Source organism: Sesamum indicum, linkage group LG4 (genome assembly GCF_026168435.1).
Source record: "Sesamum indicum cultivar Baizhima isolate 11 linkage group LG4, ASM2616843v1, whole genome shotgun sequence".
Lineage (NCBI taxonomy): Eukaryota > Viridiplantae > Streptophyta > Magnoliopsida > Lamiales > Pedaliaceae > Sesamum > Sesamum indicum.
The window spans coordinates 21,183,786-21,204,352 of NC_142660.1; the positions used below are offsets into that span (position 1 = coordinate 21,183,786).

General features: G+C 39.1%; 1 protein-coding gene across 2 annotated transcripts; it reads left to right on the forward strand.

Annotated features, from left to right (window-relative positions):
* Positions 1–8,688: 8,688 nt before the first annotated feature.
* FHY1 (Haloacid dehalogenase-like hydrolase (HAD) superfamily protein) lies at positions 8,689–18,179 on the forward strand. 2 transcript variants are annotated; one of them, XM_011078894.3, is made up of 8 exons: positions 8,689–9,017; positions 10,319–10,394; positions 12,442–12,493; positions 13,971–14,085; positions 14,167–14,237; positions 15,043–15,130; positions 15,779–15,823; positions 17,900–18,179. In XM_011078894.3, the coding sequence occupies exons 1-8, from the start codon at positions 8,758–8,760 to the stop codon at positions 18,012–18,014; spliced, it is 822 nt and encodes a 273-aa protein (XP_011077196.1). In that variant the 5' UTR covers positions 8,689–8,757; the 3' UTR covers positions 18,015–18,179. The 2 variants fall into 2 exon arrangements, with proteins under 2 accessions (XP_011077196.1, XP_011077197.1); XM_011078895.3 differs by lacking the exon at positions 15,779–15,823 and having other exon boundaries at positions 8,692–9,017.
* Positions 18,180–20,567: the final 2,388 nt, after the last annotated feature.

The following is a 20,567-nucleotide window of genomic DNA, read 5'->3' on the forward strand; positions in this document are numbered from 1 at the left end:
TCACCATGGAGATGCTCAAGCACGGATGATCCATGGTGGACAGCCTCTCATTCAATGCTAACCATAGTATAAAAGTATTTCGGGGGATCTCGAAAGGGCCCACAAGCAGTGAAAATCAGCCTACCTTCGGGCCCAAATGCCGAAAAATATCATAGATGCTTTTATTAGCATAAGAACCGCCATCAAGGGAAACAGAATTTCGACCGCCTCTAATTGAAGGTAAAAGTAGCATGACATCGAGCATGAAAGTATTCCTCATCCTAGGCCAATGCCACTCCCCATCCTAGATGACCATCCGAAGTAAATCATCCCCGCACGTGCGAGTAAGTGAGGGGCCGTAAGGGACATGCTGAATAAGCGCCCTAGGGGATGCCATGGGTCATGCCATAGCAATATCCTCTCACCATCTCCAACCATATAATGTATATGCAACTACAACGTACTAAGTAATCGAAGGAACTTCTTCCAACCCCAAGCTTCAAATGTAGCGTCAACCGTCCATATAAATTTACTACGCAGTTGCACCGAGTTAATCCACGAAACCCAAACAGTGTCAAGGTTCAAATTGATCACGTTCCATATATGCCGAGTCATAAGGGCCAAGATAAGTCCAGTAAGATCCTTAAGTCCTTGGTCACCCTCCTGAATCGGTCAACACACTTGTGTCCAAGTAATCTTAGGGTAACCCGTGGTCGATGTTCCTTTCCATAGAAAGTTACAGAGCCGCTCCTCAATTTCCTTGAAAATCCATTTTGAAAAAATAAATGTCATCGCCCAGTAAATCTGAAGAGCCATGAGTACCGATTTAATTAGTTGAGTCCTTGTTGCAAAGGACAACTGAAGGGCGTCCTAACCTCGTAGCCACTTATCTACCTTCAGCAACAATGGTTTACAATTAGTAATTGTAAGCCTAGACGAAGTGAGTGGCAAGCCTAAATAAATGACGGAAAGTGTTTCCTCCTGAAAAGGATGCCAAGGAAGATATCTCGCATTGGATATGCAGAACGTGAGAAGATAATATGACTCTTGGCAGCATTAGTATGAAGCCCAGACAATTGAAGCAAACATCTCCATTCCCTTTTGGAACAACCGGATGGATCCCTGATCCGCTCGGCAAAATAGGAGCAAATCATCAACAAAAGAAGAGTTGGAATAACCCAATCTCACCGCATCTCCAATGGTAAAGGAATCCACCATCATGCTCTATTCTTTGATGATAGATAAGTCCTAACACCTCTATAACCAAAACAAAGAAGTAAGGAGACATGGGATCACTTTGTCTCAGCCATCTAACCCCTACAAAGAAATCATGAATACCCCCATTGAGAGCAATCGAGAAAGAAGGGGTGGTGACACATTCCCGAATCCAACCAATGAATTTCTTTGGGAAATTAAAAAGTCGTAGTGTCACAAATAGGAAATCCCACTTCACCATATCATAAGATTTTCTCAGATCCACCTTCAATGCACACCGGGGTGGAGTGCGTTGTTGGTTATAGCCTGAGAACAGTTCCTGAGCAAGTAATACATTGTCCCTAATGGAGCGGGCCGGTTCAAATGCATTTTGCGTAGGGCTAATCAATTTATTAAGCACCACCCTAATGCATTTCACTAGAATCTTAGTAATTGCTTTATACAGCACATTACAATAGGATATATGACGAAAATTACCAACAGTCAAGGGATTATGTACCTTGGAAATTAAGAAAATGATCGTCGTGTTAACTTGTCTTAGTAGTCACCCATGTTGAAAGAATTCCAAGACGACATTCGTTATTTCTTGTCCTACAATAGGCCATGCAGATTTATAGAAACCTGCAGAATATCCATCGGGGCCTGGTGCTTTCTCCTCCTCAATGTCAAAGATGGCTTCCTTCGCTTTATCTCGAGTAACATATGCTGTGAGTGCATCACCCTCTTCAATCGTCAGCACATGCCTCGCCCACAGCCGTAGGGGTGCAACGTTTATCATCCTATCCCGCCGTTCACCACCTAACAAATGCTGAAAATAAGGAATAAATTCAGCAATAACATCATCTTGATTAGTGAACATATTCCCACATGAGTCCTTAATTTGAAAGATACGCTTTGATGCTCGGAGGACAACCACTTTTTTGAAGAAAATACGCGAGCATTGATCTCCCCCTTTCATCCACTGCATCTTGGCCCGTTGTTGTAGCATGCTTTGTTCTAGTTTTACGGCACGCATATAGAGAAGTTTGCAGCAATGCTCAAGCTAAAGGAGAAGCTCGTCCTGCCGGCTTCTTACCAAGAGCTCTTGGGCATTAGCAAGGAATTCCCTTGCTAACTTAACATTTAATGAAAGATCCCCTTTGCAATGTCGAAGAGCCCTAAAAACACGGAGCTTCCTCGTAACCGCAAACATAGTTGTACCCACAATAGTGTGCCCCCAGACCGAGTGAACTGCATCAAGAAAATCAGGCGAGGAAGCCAAATAATTATCAAATTGGAATACACTTACACAGTTTAACCACGTGCCGCCATGGATTAGGAAAGGAGAATGATCCGAGGTACTTGGAGCAAGGCTCCACTAACAAGCATTTAGCCAATATCGCATGATTGTATCATTGGCCAACACTCTATCAAACCATTTCCATAAACTCCATCCATTCTTGCTACAATTATGCCAAGTTAATGGCTTACCTTGCGCAGGAAGCGTAATAATTCCTACCTCTATAATGCATGCATGGAATTCCTCCATAGCTTGCCTAATATCACCGAAAGCCCCACAAATTTCACTCATATCGAGCACAGCATTGAAATCCCCCATCACAAACCATGATTCATCAGAGATCCCATGAGCAAGTGTACATACGTCTCCCAAAACGTCCTCTTGTTAATCACATCATTCATCCATAGACAACAGTAATCAAATGTTGTTGATGAATTAATCTGTTAGTAACTCGGCAATGTATCGATTGATGACTAACATTAAGAATCTCCACCCCAATCTCATAACTATTCCAAGTTAACCAAATACGATTACTAACAGTAGTATAGTCAAAACCACTGCCACGAAGGACAAATAATTTGTTTGACCCTAGTAATATTGGAGGCTGGTATACGAGTTTCAAGGATACCAAGAAAGAGTAACCTGTAATTCTGAATCAAGTCCTTAACCGCAAGTTGATGATCGCGTCGGTTAAAGCCACAAACATTCCAAACAGCTGCTGGGATCATGTATACTGATATGAAGGGTTGCGTATGTTAGGGCCCTCATACGGTAGTGCCACACTCACATCGTCATCAGTTAAAATTCCAAACATATTAAATAGGACAATTTCCGTACGTTCTCCGATAGGGGAAGGAGGCTCGATCCTCGCTCGGCCTCGAGGCATCTTTGGTACAGCTTCTTGTGGAGGCCCTATCTCCTCCTCTTTTTCCTCCAATCCATGCCTACCGACTGGAGGGTGGGTTACATAGACCTTCACTAGTTGAGGCGGTTGCGGCTTTGTTGATGGACATATCTTGGCGTCATACCCCAAGCTCATACATGTTCGACATTTCATAGGCAACCACTCATATCCCACATCAACCTTGCAAGGAACCTTAGTCCCGTCCTCCGTGGGCATTAACAAGACGAGGTGTTTCGAAAATTTGGAGGACACATCTAGCATTACACATACACGAGCGAAGTCCAGTCTCGTACATGCTTTCGTGATGGCATCAGGGTATAACGGCTTCCCCACCCCACTTGCAACCGCACTAAGACCCTCAAGGGTCCAAAACTCCACTAGAAGGTGTCTCAATCGAATCCACACCGGGACTTGTGTATGTTTATGTTTAAGCAACTCCATCCCTGGTTCCCATCATTGAAAAACAATCGATTGGCCTTGAAATAACCAAGGGCCCCCCTCAATTACTTCCTCCATGCAGCCATCATATTAAATTGGAAGAAATAAAAACGATTCGATGTGGCAATTACATCCTTCATTGTTGGCCAGATTGACCGAACATACCATTCAAATGATGAAAATACGGTTTCTTTTCCAGAAAATATCCCAGAGCCACATGTTTCCAATGTCGAGATCCATCTCGAATCATACTCAAGGACGACCAAATTACAACTTCTCAATTTTGCATCCATGGCTCAATATATTTCAATGTTCTACGACTAGAATTATTAAAAGTGGTAGCGAATTTATCAACAAATGAATCAGCATGACTCGACGCACGAAGAGGGATCATACCTATAAAGATGCCCGTATGATTGCAAACGTCGGCATGCGGCAGCCTTGACTCCATCCGTTCAATCCTTGAGGGTGTGGAAACCCTGTTACATCACATGCCTCCGGCAAGTTGTCTCGAGCACCTCTATTCGCCTCCATCATTGTCGAAACAGTAGCAGCATCAGGTGGAGCAGACAGCGGAGGCGAAACTGCAATTGGCGGAGCAAGTAGCGGAGGTAAAACTGCTATCGCCCATGCACTCGATGAAACCATAGAGCCATCGTCCATCCATGGCCCAGTCACCACAGCATGCGAGCGTGCCTGGCGTGGACCCCGAGCGCCAACGGATTTTCATCTACTGAGTTAACACGATTCGAATGGAAAAAGCCAAACTTTTGTTCCCACTTCATTTTCAAATTGTCCAGCGCTTGAATGGAGGCATGATCGTCATTATCAATCACTTTGTGCACAAAGGTGAGAAATTCCTGAATGTTAAATTGTGACCGAATGTGTTCCAATGAACTCGTCGCATGCGAGTGTCCGTCCTCCTCTATCTGCGCTGTTCGAGCACGATCACCGCCATTCTTGGTAATCACAATTTCAGGGGTTCCCAATTCTTCAGCCCAGCATCAACAGATCTGACACAAAACTCAAAACCGCACAGCCCACAAATTCCTGGAAGAACATCCTGAAATTGATGGTGATTCAGATGACGTAACCAGACCCGGAATCAGCTACTTCGAAACTCCCTACTTTATTTCTCTACAACTGAATTAAATCAGCAGATGAAGATGATGGAGGGATCGCAGCAGCACTCGACAACCCGGAAACAACTTTGATCATTAATTTCCAGTGGATGGAAAATCATTAACTTCCCTTGATTCTTGTTCATCTTATTGTTGTTGGGACACTACTTCTCGCCCCCCACCCCTATCTCTCTCTCCTCGTGTCGTCGCTGTCACTAGTCCCCTCCCCTAGGCTGCCACCGCCCCATCTCGTTTCCATCGTCTTCCCTGTCACCACCTCCTTCAGTGCTGTCGGTGCCTCTTTCTCCTCCCTCTCCTAGCCGCTGCCTACTTCCCTTCCCCTGGCCGTCGCTACAAGCAATAACAGTCATATAAAATTCAATCAACAACTTACACTAATTCCCAAAGAAAACTAACGAAAAAGTTCAACTGAAATTGCATAAATACATTTTGGGCGCAAAAGTTCAACTGAAATTATAGAAATACCAATGGGTGTTATTCGTGAAGCGATTCGAACTACTCACGATCTACAAACAAAAAAAAAAAAAAAAAGAAAATCAACTGCCTAATATGCTCCGCCTCCTCCTCTCCCTCTATCCAAATCCGCTTCCTCTTCCCTTCCCCTATCGCGCTCGTCGCCATCCAATCTCCCTTCCCTGTCCGCCTTCTTCCCCTAAACTCCCCTCTTCCCCAGTGGCATCCACCTCACTGCCGACATCTCTCTCTCTCTCTCTCTATATATATATATATATATTCAAATTTAATTATATATAATATATAATTTTAATTACTATTTTGTTTGAATTACACGATTGATTTGAATTAGATAAAATCTACACTGTTGATTTATTAGTTAAATTTAGACCATAAATTGATCAAAATTCAATAGTTTTTCAATGACGACATAAAATTTATTTTAGATTTTAAATTAAAAATTAAAAATAAAATAAAAAAACAGTGTGTCCTTCACAAAACACGTCAGGAAAGCATTTTGCTCTGTTTTGATAATACAAAAGTATAAATTGCTGCTTTATTTTTTTGGAAAAATTGCATAAACCCCCCTATATTTTTAAAATTTAGCTAAAAACCCCTTGTGTTAAAGGAATAGGCAAAAAAACCCCTATGTTTTTCAAAATATTGCATACTCTCCCTTTTCGTTAGATAAACCCTAACGGCGTTAAATTTTTGCTAAATTGACCGTATACCCTTCTTATAACAACCATTGATCTTTGAGTGTAGAAAATAAACGGTCCAAGTATTAGGTAATTTAAATATATATTTTATTTATATATTTATATATACATTATATATAACGTATATATATTATATATACTATTTCTCCGAAATCTTCTCTCTAAGATTTTGGTATTGTCTGAAAGAATTTTCGGCCATGGCTTAAACCATTGGAATCCTCTCCTTAAGGCGAACATATCCATACCATCAATTTGAACTTTCATTGACCGGAGAGAGTGGGCCCCGAGCATAACCGTCCAAGCTTCTTGGCTACGATTCATCATCGTTTGGATGAATTCCGGCCTGGGACTACCACCACTAGACTCGCTCGACCTGAAGATTCGAACGAGAAACTTTGCTAATTTTCATCAAGTTTTGCTAAGATCCAAAAATTTTAAATCTATTTCTACCATGAAGTTTCTTGCTGTCGATTCGCTGCCGTCTGGACAAATCACGGCATGAGATTACCACCGTTTGACTCCTCTCGTCCAGACGATTCCAACAGGGCCAAGCTTGCCCATTTCCATCAGCGATGGCGACTCGTTGGCGACGGAGAAGACGATGGATAAACAAAAAATGAGTAAAATTATTTAATTTAACAAAATCTAAAAATAAATAAAAAATATTAAATATTTAATTTAAATATATATTAATAATTTAAATATAATATTTTATATACGTGAAAAAATTGATATAATTTTTAAGTATTTTTATATTTATTAGTATAATTTATAAATAAATTAAAATATATTTAAATTAAATAAATATTTAGTAAAAGTATTTAATTTAATAACATTTAAAAATTATAAAAAAAGTATTAAATATTTAAGTTAAATATATACTAATAGTTTTAATATAATTATTTGATTTAATTAGTACTATATAATATTGTAAGTGATTTTTATTTATATTCAAACAAAACTACTTAATTTAGCAAAGTTTAAAAATAATAAAAATATTAAATGTTTAATATAAATATATATTAATAATTTTAATATAACATTTTAATAAGTTAAAGAAATTGATATAATTTTTAGGTATTGTTATATTGATTAGCATATTTTATAAATAATATTATAAGTGATTTTTATTTATATTCAAACAAAAGGGAAAAATTGGACATTTGCTCACTTAAAATCCTATTTTTGCATTGTATGCTTGTGGGAGGATGTTAAGTGTATATGTAGTGGAAGAGAAGTGTATTTTAGATCATTGCACTACCAAAAAAGTTGAAATAGGGTAAAAAAAAGGCCGGTACTCGTCGTGTGTAGCACCTTCCGTCAGTTTTGGATGAAGGGAGTATTTTTTGCATAGTTTCAAAATTTACAAAGTCTTTTATGGCTATTTATTTAACACATGTAAGTTTTGAACAATTTTAACATAACGCAAGAGTATTATGCAATTTTTCCTTATTTTTTAGGACAAAATGCATAAACTCCCCTATGTTTTAGAAAGTATACAAAAACACTATCTTGTTTTTATAATAGGCTAAAACCCCCTCCTATTTGTTTTAGTCAGCAAAAGACCCTCATTTTGTTAGCAACTAACGAGAAGTGGAGGAAACGTGCGTCTGCTGCGTTTGGTAGTCATTTTCTGTGGTTTAAGTTCATATTTAATGACACTTTGGATTAAAGTACTGCTCTATGAGTCTATATAACATACAAAGGGCTTTTTGGTTTGTTTTGTGTCTTTTTTTTGCCATTTCTCACCTTAAAAAGTAAATTAAATTTTGTTATATTAAATTTAAATTGAAATATTAAATTAAATTATATTTAAATTCAAATAATTTTATAATTATTAATTATTAAATCTAAAATTATTTTTAATTAATTAAAATATATATTTAATTATAATAATAATTATTATAATTATTATTAGTCAAACTATTTAATTATTATAATTATTTAAAATATTCTTAATTAACTAAAATATATTTTAATTAATATAATTAAAGTTAATTAAAAAAAAAGAAAAATGATGATTTTCGCCCCTTTTTTGCCGGCGCCGTCCGACGGCCAATGGTACCATTCTAATCCTCTATTCAAGATGAAAATTTCAGTACCTTCAATTTGAGTTTTCATCAATCATAGAGAGTGGGCTCAAGTCACGACCGCCGAACATGTTTGCCGTAAATTCGTCTTCGTTAGGTTGAATCTCGACCTTTTATTTTTTTAAAATCTAACGGTTGAGATTAATTAATTAGATCTAACGATCAGTATTTGATTAAAAAAGATCCAACGATTATTAAAATAATAAATAATATATAATAAGTAAGAGTGTAACGGTCATTTTCTGAAAAATTAATTGGATTTAACGGAGAGGGGGCGGTTGAACTGAGTTTTACAAAATACAAGGGGGTTTTTAGCTCTATTGTCATAACAAGAGAATTTTTTTTACAAATTTTTTAAAACATATGGAAGTTTTATACGTTTTATCCTATTTTTTAATAGGGGTAATTGCTGTTTCCCTTAATTATAGGTTAAATTGCATTTAACCCTAAATAAAAAAACACACAAATTCAATTTCAACTACAAATATTCATCATCACATATTTGCCCGGAATAGAGAGTGGATAGCTGCGGCTGTTCATGGCCGCTCAAAGGTTGGTTGGGAGATTCAGCAGCTCACCGATGGTAAAATTAGAGGGACGATCTCCATCAACAGCTTCTAAATATTCTACGATTAAAAAGGAAATGTCACTCTCCCTCAGCACTACTACCGCCGCCACCGCCGTCGCTTCCAGTGTCAACTCTTCCAAGCCATCCCGTAAGCTGCCGGTACTGCTTTTTGACATCATGGACACCATTGTCCGCGACCCTTTTTACCATGATGTTCCAGCCTTTTTCGGGTACTCTTACATTCTTATTCCCAACCCCCCTTTAGTCGCATTCTGTTACTCTCTACTACTTATCCTCTAATGAATTGATAATTCTTCCGCCCACATTTCAATCCGAACAAGGTTAGCTTTTGCACAGTTCTTGGTATTCTAAGGATTGAACCAATCCAACACAGGATCAGAGTTTCATAGCAAACTCGTTCTAGAGTTAATTTATTTGCTGATAGTAAATTGATTATGCAATTTTAGTGTTCAAAGTCAAAGTTAAAGTCTGTCATCTTTAAGCACACCTACATAAAGAATTACCTTTTTGTTTCAGTTATTTATATCTGAATCTTTGAAGTTGTATTTTAGGTAGCAATCAAATTGTAAACCTCACTACAATTTAGTTGATGCAAATAAACGGGATAAGAATGCACTTACACATGCAATAGGATTGAGCATTTAACTCACAATTCAATAACCAGAACCTTAATTTTACTTCTATAATGATATTGCACAAGTAGTTCAATTCTTATAGCCACCTAAGTAACAAGGGTTCAGGCCTCAGGTTTCTATTTGCCTCCTTACTTTGCTCCAACTTCATGACGCTTCTTACTGGAAATAATCTCTTCTTTCTAATATATCGAATTGCGAACATTTCTCATTCTTAAGTGAGAACTCAGTGAGGGTGTAGGGGCCATTAAATCTGATGGTAACATGATCTTGTTGTGGTGTGAAGAAAGGGACCGGCTTATTATTTTTTTCCCCATACAAATACCTGGTGCTCAATTTTCTGTAAAATTCTGGTATTGGTGTGGTGTGACCCCTGTTTTAATTTGCTACTGGTAACAATAGAGATACTTAAGCTTTGTTTGGCATGGGATAGGTTCTCAGGAGTGTTTTGAAGTTTACTGAAAAAATTGTCAGTTGGACTACGATTGTTGCTTTATTGATCAAAAGGAAGTTTGCTTTTGGGCTGACTTGTTCCTTTCTGTTTAAAAATTTGGTTTGTGAATGACAATAACCTCAAAGTTCACCGAGTCCAAATATAAATATGTTTCATTCTATGAAAACAGATATTGGAAACCGCTCCATATGCCTGTTTACATATATGTTAACAGTCTAGTTAACACCTAAGATTCTGCCCGTGGCATGAGCATCTATTTTAATGTTCTAAAGATAGTTGGATAGTTTCTGCACTGCTTTGGAAAATTGTTGCTGTGCCTATGCCTTCCCCCACCCAGTCTTTAATTTTGTGCACAAATCTTTATCTTTATCACACTGGTTTCTAATCTACTTTCCTCAGTTGACAATTCGTAACATTTGTCCAGAATGTCAATGAAGGAACTCCTAGAGTGCAAGCATCCTACTGCCTGGATTGAGTTTGAAAAGGGTCTTATTAACGAGGTATTTAGGAAACGTATCTATGAAACTTTACCTTCAATGGAATTTCTACTGATAGTGTTTATTTGAACCAATTTTGGCGATCAACGCATGCTCTACGAAAGAAGGTTTCTGCAGAAAATTGAGGTTGTAGTATTAGGCATTAAGCTACAAACACTCAATTTGATCCTGATGACATGTAGAGCGGCACAAGGACACGTAGCAATCCACTTTGTTCCTACACTTGTTCTTTGCCTTTACGTTAGTCCAAAATATGAACGTCTTGTGCAATTTATGGTCCAAGGTTTGTCTCTTGAAATTTAGGGATCCCTGGTACCTATGAAGCTAGTAACTTTGGATTTTAGAATGTGAATGGAGATGATACGACATATTTCTACAAACTTCAAACTAGTGGTTCGGCCCACCACCATTTGCGAGTTGCGAGGAGGTGGGTTTGGTTGTTAGGGGTTATTTCACAGAATAACTGACATTTCCCGCATACGCCCATGACTTGCAAATTAATTGGTGAAAGTCATGTACTGTGACTGGTGAGACTCAAAGTTTTTTTGTTGAGAGGAAGTGGTTTGGATTTGACAAAGAAAAAGGAGAATTAAGACACACGGTGGGGGCTCAGGTGGTACAGGAGTTAGCCATTTGATGCAGTTGGACTTTTAGCAATTCTGGAAATTGTGGGCTAGCCTTTAGGTACTTTGGGCGGTTCTCAAGTGTAGGTGCTTTGGGTGGGTCTGGAACCTCTTTTGGAAGATTTCCGACCCGTTCTTTGCATACTATGTGATGGGAGTTTGTCTTGCAGCAGTACATCAGAAGATAACACTGATGCATCAGTCTCTTGATCCCCTAGGTATTATCTTCTCTTGAGTCTAAAGTACAGGCTTCACTTGCTAAAGATAAGCATATTTTCTCCCGTGTTTTTTCTGTCCTATCCTTCATACCCAGTTTGTTGTATTGTTCCATCCACCAATCTCTGGAATCCTAAAAATCTGACCAGTCTTTCCCCTTTTATGTTGCACTAAATCATTTGTCCACCACCTTTCCACTTGATTTTGTTCACGCATCTTTCAGATATTCTGACCTGCAGACATCGGGAGGCATCATGATCCAGCAAGGCACACCTAAAGTAAACGTTCCTTTGTGACTTCTAAACATCTACATCAAGAAGGTATAGAGGGAATCTTTTAGATGTTAGAGGTGCAGAGAGAGTAACGAGGTACAGAGAGACTAACATTTGAAAGAAGTAGGGTATTTTGGTGCATATGTTGTTGGGCAGGGTGGATTTATTATATATTAAAAAAAAATGGTTAAGCTGAAAGAATGCAAGCTATAACAGAAGAATTGCATGGATAGATGGAAGATGAGGAAAATGCTTTTCCTTGCCAGAATTGATTCAAATCCAGATGAACAATAGATATTCTCAAGACTAGTTACAGATATCGACCAAAAAAGTATCAGAAAATTATTTATTGGAAAATTCTGTCAGCATCCCTGGCATCCATACCCAACCAATCACAAGGCCAGTGTAAATACTTCTACAGTTTGATTGGCCTTGACTTCAAGTATGAACCAATCATATAACAAGTGTAAATCTAGGAAAAAAGCAAAAGAAAACTGTAGATTCAAGCTGTGATTGGCATAAAGAGTTCTACTAACAAAAGGACGTGGACATTGGCTTGGAAAAAGTAATTGAGTGATAATAACTGTAGATCAACAGGAGCCTAATAGGTAAAATATAAATAGAAATCCTAACTAAAAGCTCTTAATAAGAATTTACTGAGAAACTCAAAGTACCCTCTTACACTTATATTAAAGCACTTTTTAGAAGTACAATAATCATTTTAGCTAAATTTTTCCAGGGCTCGAGACCACTGCCCGCCCCATCGCTCTGCCACTGTTCTCATTTTTGTATAAGAAAATCTACATTTGTAAACTGAATCTTTGTGAAACGAAACATTGATCTTTTGCCTTGAGTTTGAGTATTCATAGCTGTCAGATGCTCATGATATGCCTCAGACATATAGCTATATTTTAAATAGTAGAAATTACTTCTTTTCAGATGGAGCTGGCTCGAACATTTTTCAAGGATGGAAGGCCAATTGATTTGGAAGGTTTGTAACCAAAACGAAATAAAATTGTCCTGCAACATTTTTTTTTTTGGAAAACATAATGATGCCAATATGAAAATACACAGTTTCTTTATGAATTTGAGTTCACAAATTTCATGCAGCTGTTGCAACATCTTTTTGCTTGATAATGTGCTTGGGCTGACTTGATTCTCTTCAAAATTTATTAATTCTCTCAAATCTCTAATTGAACTTCAAAAGCAATATTTCCTTTATTGAACCACATTTTTGGTATGCTTGAAATTGGCTTGAGCTGTCTGAAACTGGACGTGATTGTGAGGAATGAGGTTGCTGATTTAGTCATTGGTTTGCTAATTTTCTATTTATTATGTTCTCATCATTATAGGCAACTCTTGATTTTCTATCAAAAATTGATACCAACTGCATAATATTCACGTCACATGATATAAGGTGCTATAACAGATGCTTACTTCTTCAGTCCCTAACTGGTGTATTGTATGTATACAGATTTTGCTTTGTCTATACATGTTAGCACAAGATTTCATTTTCTTCACAAATGTTTGTCTAACAATTGGAAATCCCAAAGAAGCAGAAGTAGGAAAAAGTAAACTCTCAACTCTGTCTCCTCATAGATTAATGAAAATGGCTGTGCAATCAACAGAAATGACATCTAATATATTTCTGAAATCATGGAAGAGAGAAGAATATGGAGCTGGGATTCTTATTGAGCAAGCAACACCTAATTGGTCCTTTGTGTTGAATAAGGCTATAATAGCCTGTTGCTAGTATTTTGTAAGATTGGAAACAACAGTTTTAATTACTCCTATAAGCATTCTTCTTCTTGTGCTTCACAGCTGTAGCCTGTTGCTAGTATTTTGTAAGATTGGAAACAATAGTTTTAATTATTCCTATAAGCATTCTTCTTCTTGTGCTTCACAGCTGCCTCCACTATGAACATACCTCTGTTTCTCCTTCTTACTACTACATATCTTCTGTCTGCCCCATGAAGCATCTAAATTGCATACAACATGATCTCTCCCGTCGCAGCTCTACCTTGCCTCCGCTTAGCCCCGAAATGCCGCCCTCCACCCAACACACCATCAGCACTGCATTTTGTGTTTTTCCTGTATAGATCCCCACATGAACTTGTGCCTGCCTCACCTCTTCCAATGCTACACACTTTGTTGCATCCCTCTTCAGTCATCATGCACCTGCTACCACATGTGGCTACAACTTATTGCAAGGTAGATTGAGAAGGTGAACTTATTTCTTTCCTAAATTATGAGGAGTTTTTTCACCTAATTGCTTCTTAATTTGATGTATTAAATATCTTTTCTTATTATGACAGCTTAGGTTTCTATTTTCTCTCACATGGAGTTATTTGCTCCTTTGATGTTCACAGGGATAATTTGATAGCAATTCACATTGTTTATAAAGTCGAGGTCTTTTCCTTTTCCTTTTTAATTTTAAGAGCATTATAAACAGAGTTCATACTTTGTAGGCCTCAAAAGCTGCATGCAACGAGGTTATTCCTACATCGAAGGAGTTGAAGCATTACTCATTGATCTAAAGAAAAGTGGATATGAAATGCATGCTTTCACTAATTATCCCATCTGGTATGTCTAAATAAACAGGTTTTGGTGGAAGTTCTGGGAAGCATCACGCTCTAGTTTACTTTCTATTTTTTCGTGTTGCAGGTATGAAATCATTGAGGAAAAGCTAAAATTGTCAACTTACTTATCCTGGACATTCTGTTCATGCATAATGGGTACTCTCTGTTCTGACCTTTATAAAGTCTTCCTCATTTGCTGCTCTCAACAATTAGATTACCAAGGAGGTGGATTGGATAGTAATTCGAAATACTGTAAACAATGATGCTCTCTCTTTTGCTAATAAGGATGCTTTTTGGGGAATTGAGCAGATTCTCGCGAATATATATTTTCTGCCAATTTTTGCACTCTAAACAAGCAGTCAAGCACTAGAGGATGGTTGCAGTATCTTATTGTTGTTGTGGGACCAATAGGCATGTGAGCTAGAAGCTGTTAAGCAGTTTACACTAAATGAGTGTATTGGTATCATTTTCTTGTCGACCCCTAAGTTGGGAGGATGTTTGGGTTCATATTTAGATGCATCTTGGTTTTTGTGATTATGGTATGCCTACTCTCAAGTGTTATACCTCATCATTATCACATATTATTTGACTAGTACTAGTTGGAATTTCTGTTTTAATACCCAAATTGACATGTGGACTAATTAGTAGGAACCAATCTGTTACACAGGGAGTGATTAACACGACTGAAATTGCTTCTCTCAGCTGTCCTTTTCTGATCTATTGCCAATTTCTTTCTTGTATATTCTATTTCGAAAAAATGTCTGAATCCCATGATTTCACATTTGCTGATTTAGACAAAAGTTATCCATCTGGACAGGATTTAATTTTTAGTTCTGTTGTATTCTATTTATAAAGTTAAACAACTTCTACAGACATTCATATTTTACATGCTCAGTCAATTTTCTCTGCTCAAGTTTCATAAATTGTAACCATAGCTGTGGTCATGAAATTTGGCCTGCAGGAAAAAGGAAGCCTGATCCCGACCTTTACATGGATACTTTGAATCACTTAAAGATCGAGCCAGCATGCTGTATCTTTATTGATGACAGGTATTCTTATTATCCGGCTGAGAGTATTAGACTTGAAGACTTGCTTTGCTCAACGTAGGGGTTAGCCGATCTTTGCTCACATAATCTTTGATGAACAGGCAAGAGTCTCAAATAAAATTTCTTTCACCTCGTAATAGTTCTAGATGATACATTAAGTACTGACCATCAATGCAACAACATACGGATTTACCCAGATTCCAAATAGACAAAATTAATTAAGATTTAAAGTCCCAAAATGTTGCATATATTAATTTGTGAATATAATGAAACTGAACCATTCAATGGCATAGATGATCAGAACTAACAATAGATATTTTGACATGCCTGTTGAAACTAAAGATTTGGAAGAATATTTCCATTTACTGGCGAAGTGACTGACAAGTTATGGTTTAGTATCAAAGAATACCATTGTTTTCGGCACTAAATCCTATCCTCAAATTGGAAAACATATATCATATGCTCTAAGATTGTTATAAATGAACTTTAACACCCTATTAGACAAATCAGTTATTGGTCACTTGAACTGTTGACCACATGTGCAGTATAAGGTTTTTCCTTCAAGATCATTTCTCACAGAAAACGAGGTAGACATCTTTCTGCCTCATGCATTTTAGACTTTCTCAGGTCACTTTTTATGGTGACAAACAGGTCTATTGGATTTCTACTGAGAACACGGTCAGAGCACTGTTCCATGTACGTTTTCTCTGTCAGTTCAGTTCATAATATGGGCGAACAAACTTATGAACAACCAGATGGTAGGAATCAAGACCAAACAATATAATCTTGGCAACAGTAGAAAATATCTGACTTCAGTCTAAATGATGAACCAAGTGTGTCTTTTAGCAACAAGGTGGCGTTTTCAGTTCAACCGAACTACCTTCCATTGACTTCATATTAGAATTCAATTTACATCAAACTATCTCTCTTACTAGAATTAAGGAAGACAAGTTCCCAATTGAAATTCTAGGCCAAAGCAAATCATCCCATACTCCAGGTGTCGACTTCCAGAGGATGCACTTTGAGATTGCAATAGAGTCCAATAGTATATGTAAAGAAAGATAGGAATACGACTAACAGAGGACAGAGCAGCTACAATGTTAGTTGAGATGGACCCAATTGAGGAAGAATGGTTCCTCCCTTGCCCCCTCGCCCCTACTAGACACTCTTGATAGTAGAAGGTAATTGGGAATTCCTATAACCCTCTCACCTCCTGGGTGTAACAAGTTACCGTTGCCTGCGAGCCACTTTTCCTTCTGCCGAGCTCCTAAATAACATTGGATTTGCATGTATTTAGCATATAACTAGGTTATCATAACACAAATTTGGAAACAGGATTTGAGCTGCATGACTGTTTTACAGTGTGGCAGCAAAAGGAATTCCCGGCATGGGATGGTCAAAATATGGAGACATCAAAGGTGTGGGGTAACTCAAAAGAACACTTGTAGCTTGAGCGTGAAATTTGTCAATGCTGGGAGTTACTGATAAAGAAAGCATGTACAGCCAAAGGTAGGAGGAGGTAAAAGAATCGAACGTTTTGATCTACTCTTAAGGATGAAACATAGCATACTATTAATCAATCTAACTTAAAAATTATATACTGATTTTTGCACATTGTCTGCTGATTAGAGTCTACCTTAAACTTTGGAAAATGAATCCAAAATCTTGACAGCAAACTGGCGATAGGCTGCTTCAAAGTGGTAGCGCCTCTAGACCCACACCCACTTCCAATTTCCATCTTGATGTGAAACTCTTGAATGATAATGAATTATGGAAAATTGTCATTTTAGTCGCTTAGTTAAATGATGCACAGACATAAGATTTTAAGAGAAATGTGAAACATATAATCCTGTAACCCCCGCTGCAGATTGGGACCATCAAACGTAGTAACTTATAGAAATGTTTGTGACACTGAAAAATTGAGAAAAGTGATATGTGTACCCTCATATGCTAAGTTGCACCGGTATAGATTATTAAATGGTTGAATCTGGAACTGTACAAGAAACACGCAATTGGTCCACCTAGTTGAGCTAGGATCGTCTTGGAAAGGGAGGCTGTTGTACAGTATGGTTGAAGCTTTGGCTTTCATCTTCTGGAATAATCAAAGTTCTGTGGAGGCACTAGTTTCAGTTGCCCCCAAAGACCGGCATTAATAAATGAGGTGGTCACCCAACTAAGGGAAGAAATTTGGGATGTCTAAAGAAGTGGCTATGCATTGAATATCATGTTACAACTGATCAATCAATTATCTCATCTGAACATGTATTGTACATTCGTCATATAATCTAGCCTGTACTAACGTTTAGCATGTGACTTCAGAGCATGTAAGATGATGCATTGTGTCTTATTACTTAAATTAAAGTGTTATAAAGTCATCCAGATGTGATCCCAGGTAGGATAATTATGTAATGGTTATGTGAAATGTGAAGTTACAATAGTTTTATTAAAAGAAAGTGAAAGCAATTTTGAGAATTGGCCTTAGGCACAAATTACCATCTTCTACCTATTTAAAAAGGACTTGCATACAATGGTTTAGGAAGAGGGGAATAGTTGCAACTTCAGACCATTTATTCTTACTGAAGCCAATTGATTGACAGTCGGCCAACTTGATGCAGGGCGTGAGGCAAAGGTTTTGTTTATATAGTATGACATAATATCATGAGAGACATGAACGTTGATATTTTTCCAGAAGAAGATATATATCTATTTGCAAGGATGTTTCATTCTGTTTGGTCATTTATCACTAACATATATCTTGTTTAACTGTTCCAGGATGAAAAATGTTGAGGCCGCAATTGATGCTGGCTTCATTGGCATTCAATTCAAGAACGTGGATTCATTGCGCAGTGATCTTGGTCGTCTAGGCATTGTGATGGAGATAATCTGATAGACTGAAAACACTACTGCTTTATCTACATCTCTTTAGAAATTTTGTGCATGTACGGCGGTTCGTCCTTTCCTTTACAAAAACGACAGATTACACGTACTTTAAAATTCTGAAACCCTTTTTTGTCAAAGTTAATGATTTTATTGATGATTCATTACTCAGTTATTTTTGTTGTACTCGGACTAAGAATTTAATTAGATTAAACGATTTGTGAGGCATAAACTTAACTTAGACGACTATGCCTTGGAAATTCGGGTTCAGTAAGCTGTGGAGAAGGGGCAGTCGGACTCTCTTGTCACGCAGCGGAATATGTTTTTCGCCCGTGCGGCGTCTCAGGTTTCACCCAACCTTCGACCAGCCTTTGCACATCTCAGAGTTTACCGACTGCTCGTCGCGTGTCTTCAACACTGAAGCTCGCTAGCACGACATCTGAACGCCTCCCTGCGCGGCACCGCGTGCCCTGGCGCTCGCCTATCCAAAATGCCCATGTTCGTCGAGGCTCTCGGCACGCACGCATTAGCGTCTCTTAGCGGCCGGCCCCGACTAGCTAGTCTGCCGCCATGCGTCTCGCCCACAATCTCGGAACCCGCCGACTCATCCCTCGATGGCAAGGAGCATCCTCGCTCCGCCTCGGCATTACGGCGCTCCGCATGCGCCCGCAACGCCCGTCTCATGTCCAACGCACACTCGGGGCACCTTGGCGCACGCCTTCGTCGTGGCCGTCTTTTATGCCTCGCCCGAGTAGGACCGCACCTTAAGTCCGAGGCCCACATGATATGCCGACATCCTGCCTTGATCCCGCATGGCATGCCCGACATGCCTTCTTGCCTTTCGACGTGGCTACATAATTTGCCCACAGTGCGGCGTCGCCCCACGACCGCTCATCTTGGCCAACGGAACCCCATGGACGGCTAGAACCCGATAGCGCGTGCCATGAGTTGGATCACGAGGTCTTGGAGTGCTTGCCTCGATCACCCATTCGCACGAGAGGTGTTGCCCCAAATATCTCGCAGCCCGCGGAGCAACCTTGCACGTCACACGGAACCTCTCGGCCGCATTTGTGCCCAACGTAGGCCGTCCTGGCCCTACGCCGCCCGTCCGGTTCCGATGCCTTTCGGGGACTCTAAACACTCCTTTGAGATGCTTAGAGTCGGCCCTTGGAGGCCCCCAACATGCCCCCAAGAGATGCTCATTTAGTGCCGACGTTGCCTACCGCCACTGCCGTCGTGCACGGGGAGGGCCGGCTGGAGCTCACCGCATCATACCCCCCTTATAATAGGTTTAAGAAAGTTTTTTCTATTTCCAGCAGTAGACATTGAAAGGGGTTGAGGAGCGCACCTTTTTCCGCATCTCCCTCAACCGACGTCCAAATCACATGCCGCTTGAACCGTAGCGTAGCCTACGACTTCCACATCATAACTTTTGAATTTCAGCCCCATCCGATCATCCATCGCTGAGGAATTGCCCATACAATATTCTGAAATTACAGTCTCGCCACTGCACTGGCAGACTCTGAAGATCATCGTCGTTTCCTACCCAAACGGAACCGTCTACCTCTGAAACATCTTGGAAGTGTTCCCAACACTCCAAGGATCTCGCCATAGAAACAGTTTTCCAAATCTCGAAAGATAAAGCACTCTGCTTCATGCATTTCTCTCCTGCTCGCGTGCAGAGTGCCTGATCGTCGCCCTTATATCTCCTTGCCCAAACGTCCTCGGAATGACTTCATACTTGGCGGATAGCATCCCCACACATCAAGAAAGTTCCCATACGGACAGTTTTGCAATCCCCAATCGGTAAGAGTCTCTGCTCGAAGGCCGTTTGCGCACCTGCGTGCCGGCCGGCATCCCCTAGCCGCCCGCACGTCCTCCGCAAGTCACTGCCGACCGTCTTGCCCAAGGAGCGGCCAGTGACACCTTATCGAGGCAGGCAGCCAACAATTTGCCCCCCCAGTTGGATGTAGTTTCAGCGCAAAATAAGAAAAAGGAGGAGAAATGGGATTCAAGATGCGCTGTGGGCCGAGCTGAGTCAGTCTTACTCAAAATTCAATTGAACCAATAAAGTTGGTTTAGGCCGGTTTGGGATTGGGCCGGTCCTGCATTGGTCCCAAGTTTGAAACCTAGGACCAGCTCAGCCCAGTGGCCCAAGACCATTTGGTCCTGAGCTGGGCCATTTTTTTTTTATAATAACTAGTTGTTGTATGTGGTGTGCATATAAAAAATTATAGTGTGATAAAGAAAAAAAATTATCAAAAGAAACAAAAAATAGTAAGGTGATGAGAAGAAACAAAGAAGTATATGAGGAAAAAGAAATGTGGGTAAAGTTAAAAAGAAAGAAAAGTTATAATTGTGAGTTTATTAAAAATATGGAAGCTTGTAAAAAAAAATTTGGAGAATGTGAAAGATTAACAAATAATTGTAATAGGGTTTATTATATGAAAATTTGTGAGGGCAAAAAATATGGAGAACATGAGAGAAAAATGGGCTAGTAGGTTGAGAGGGAAACAAATATAATTTAAAAATAATTATAAAAAAATAAAATTACTATTATGGA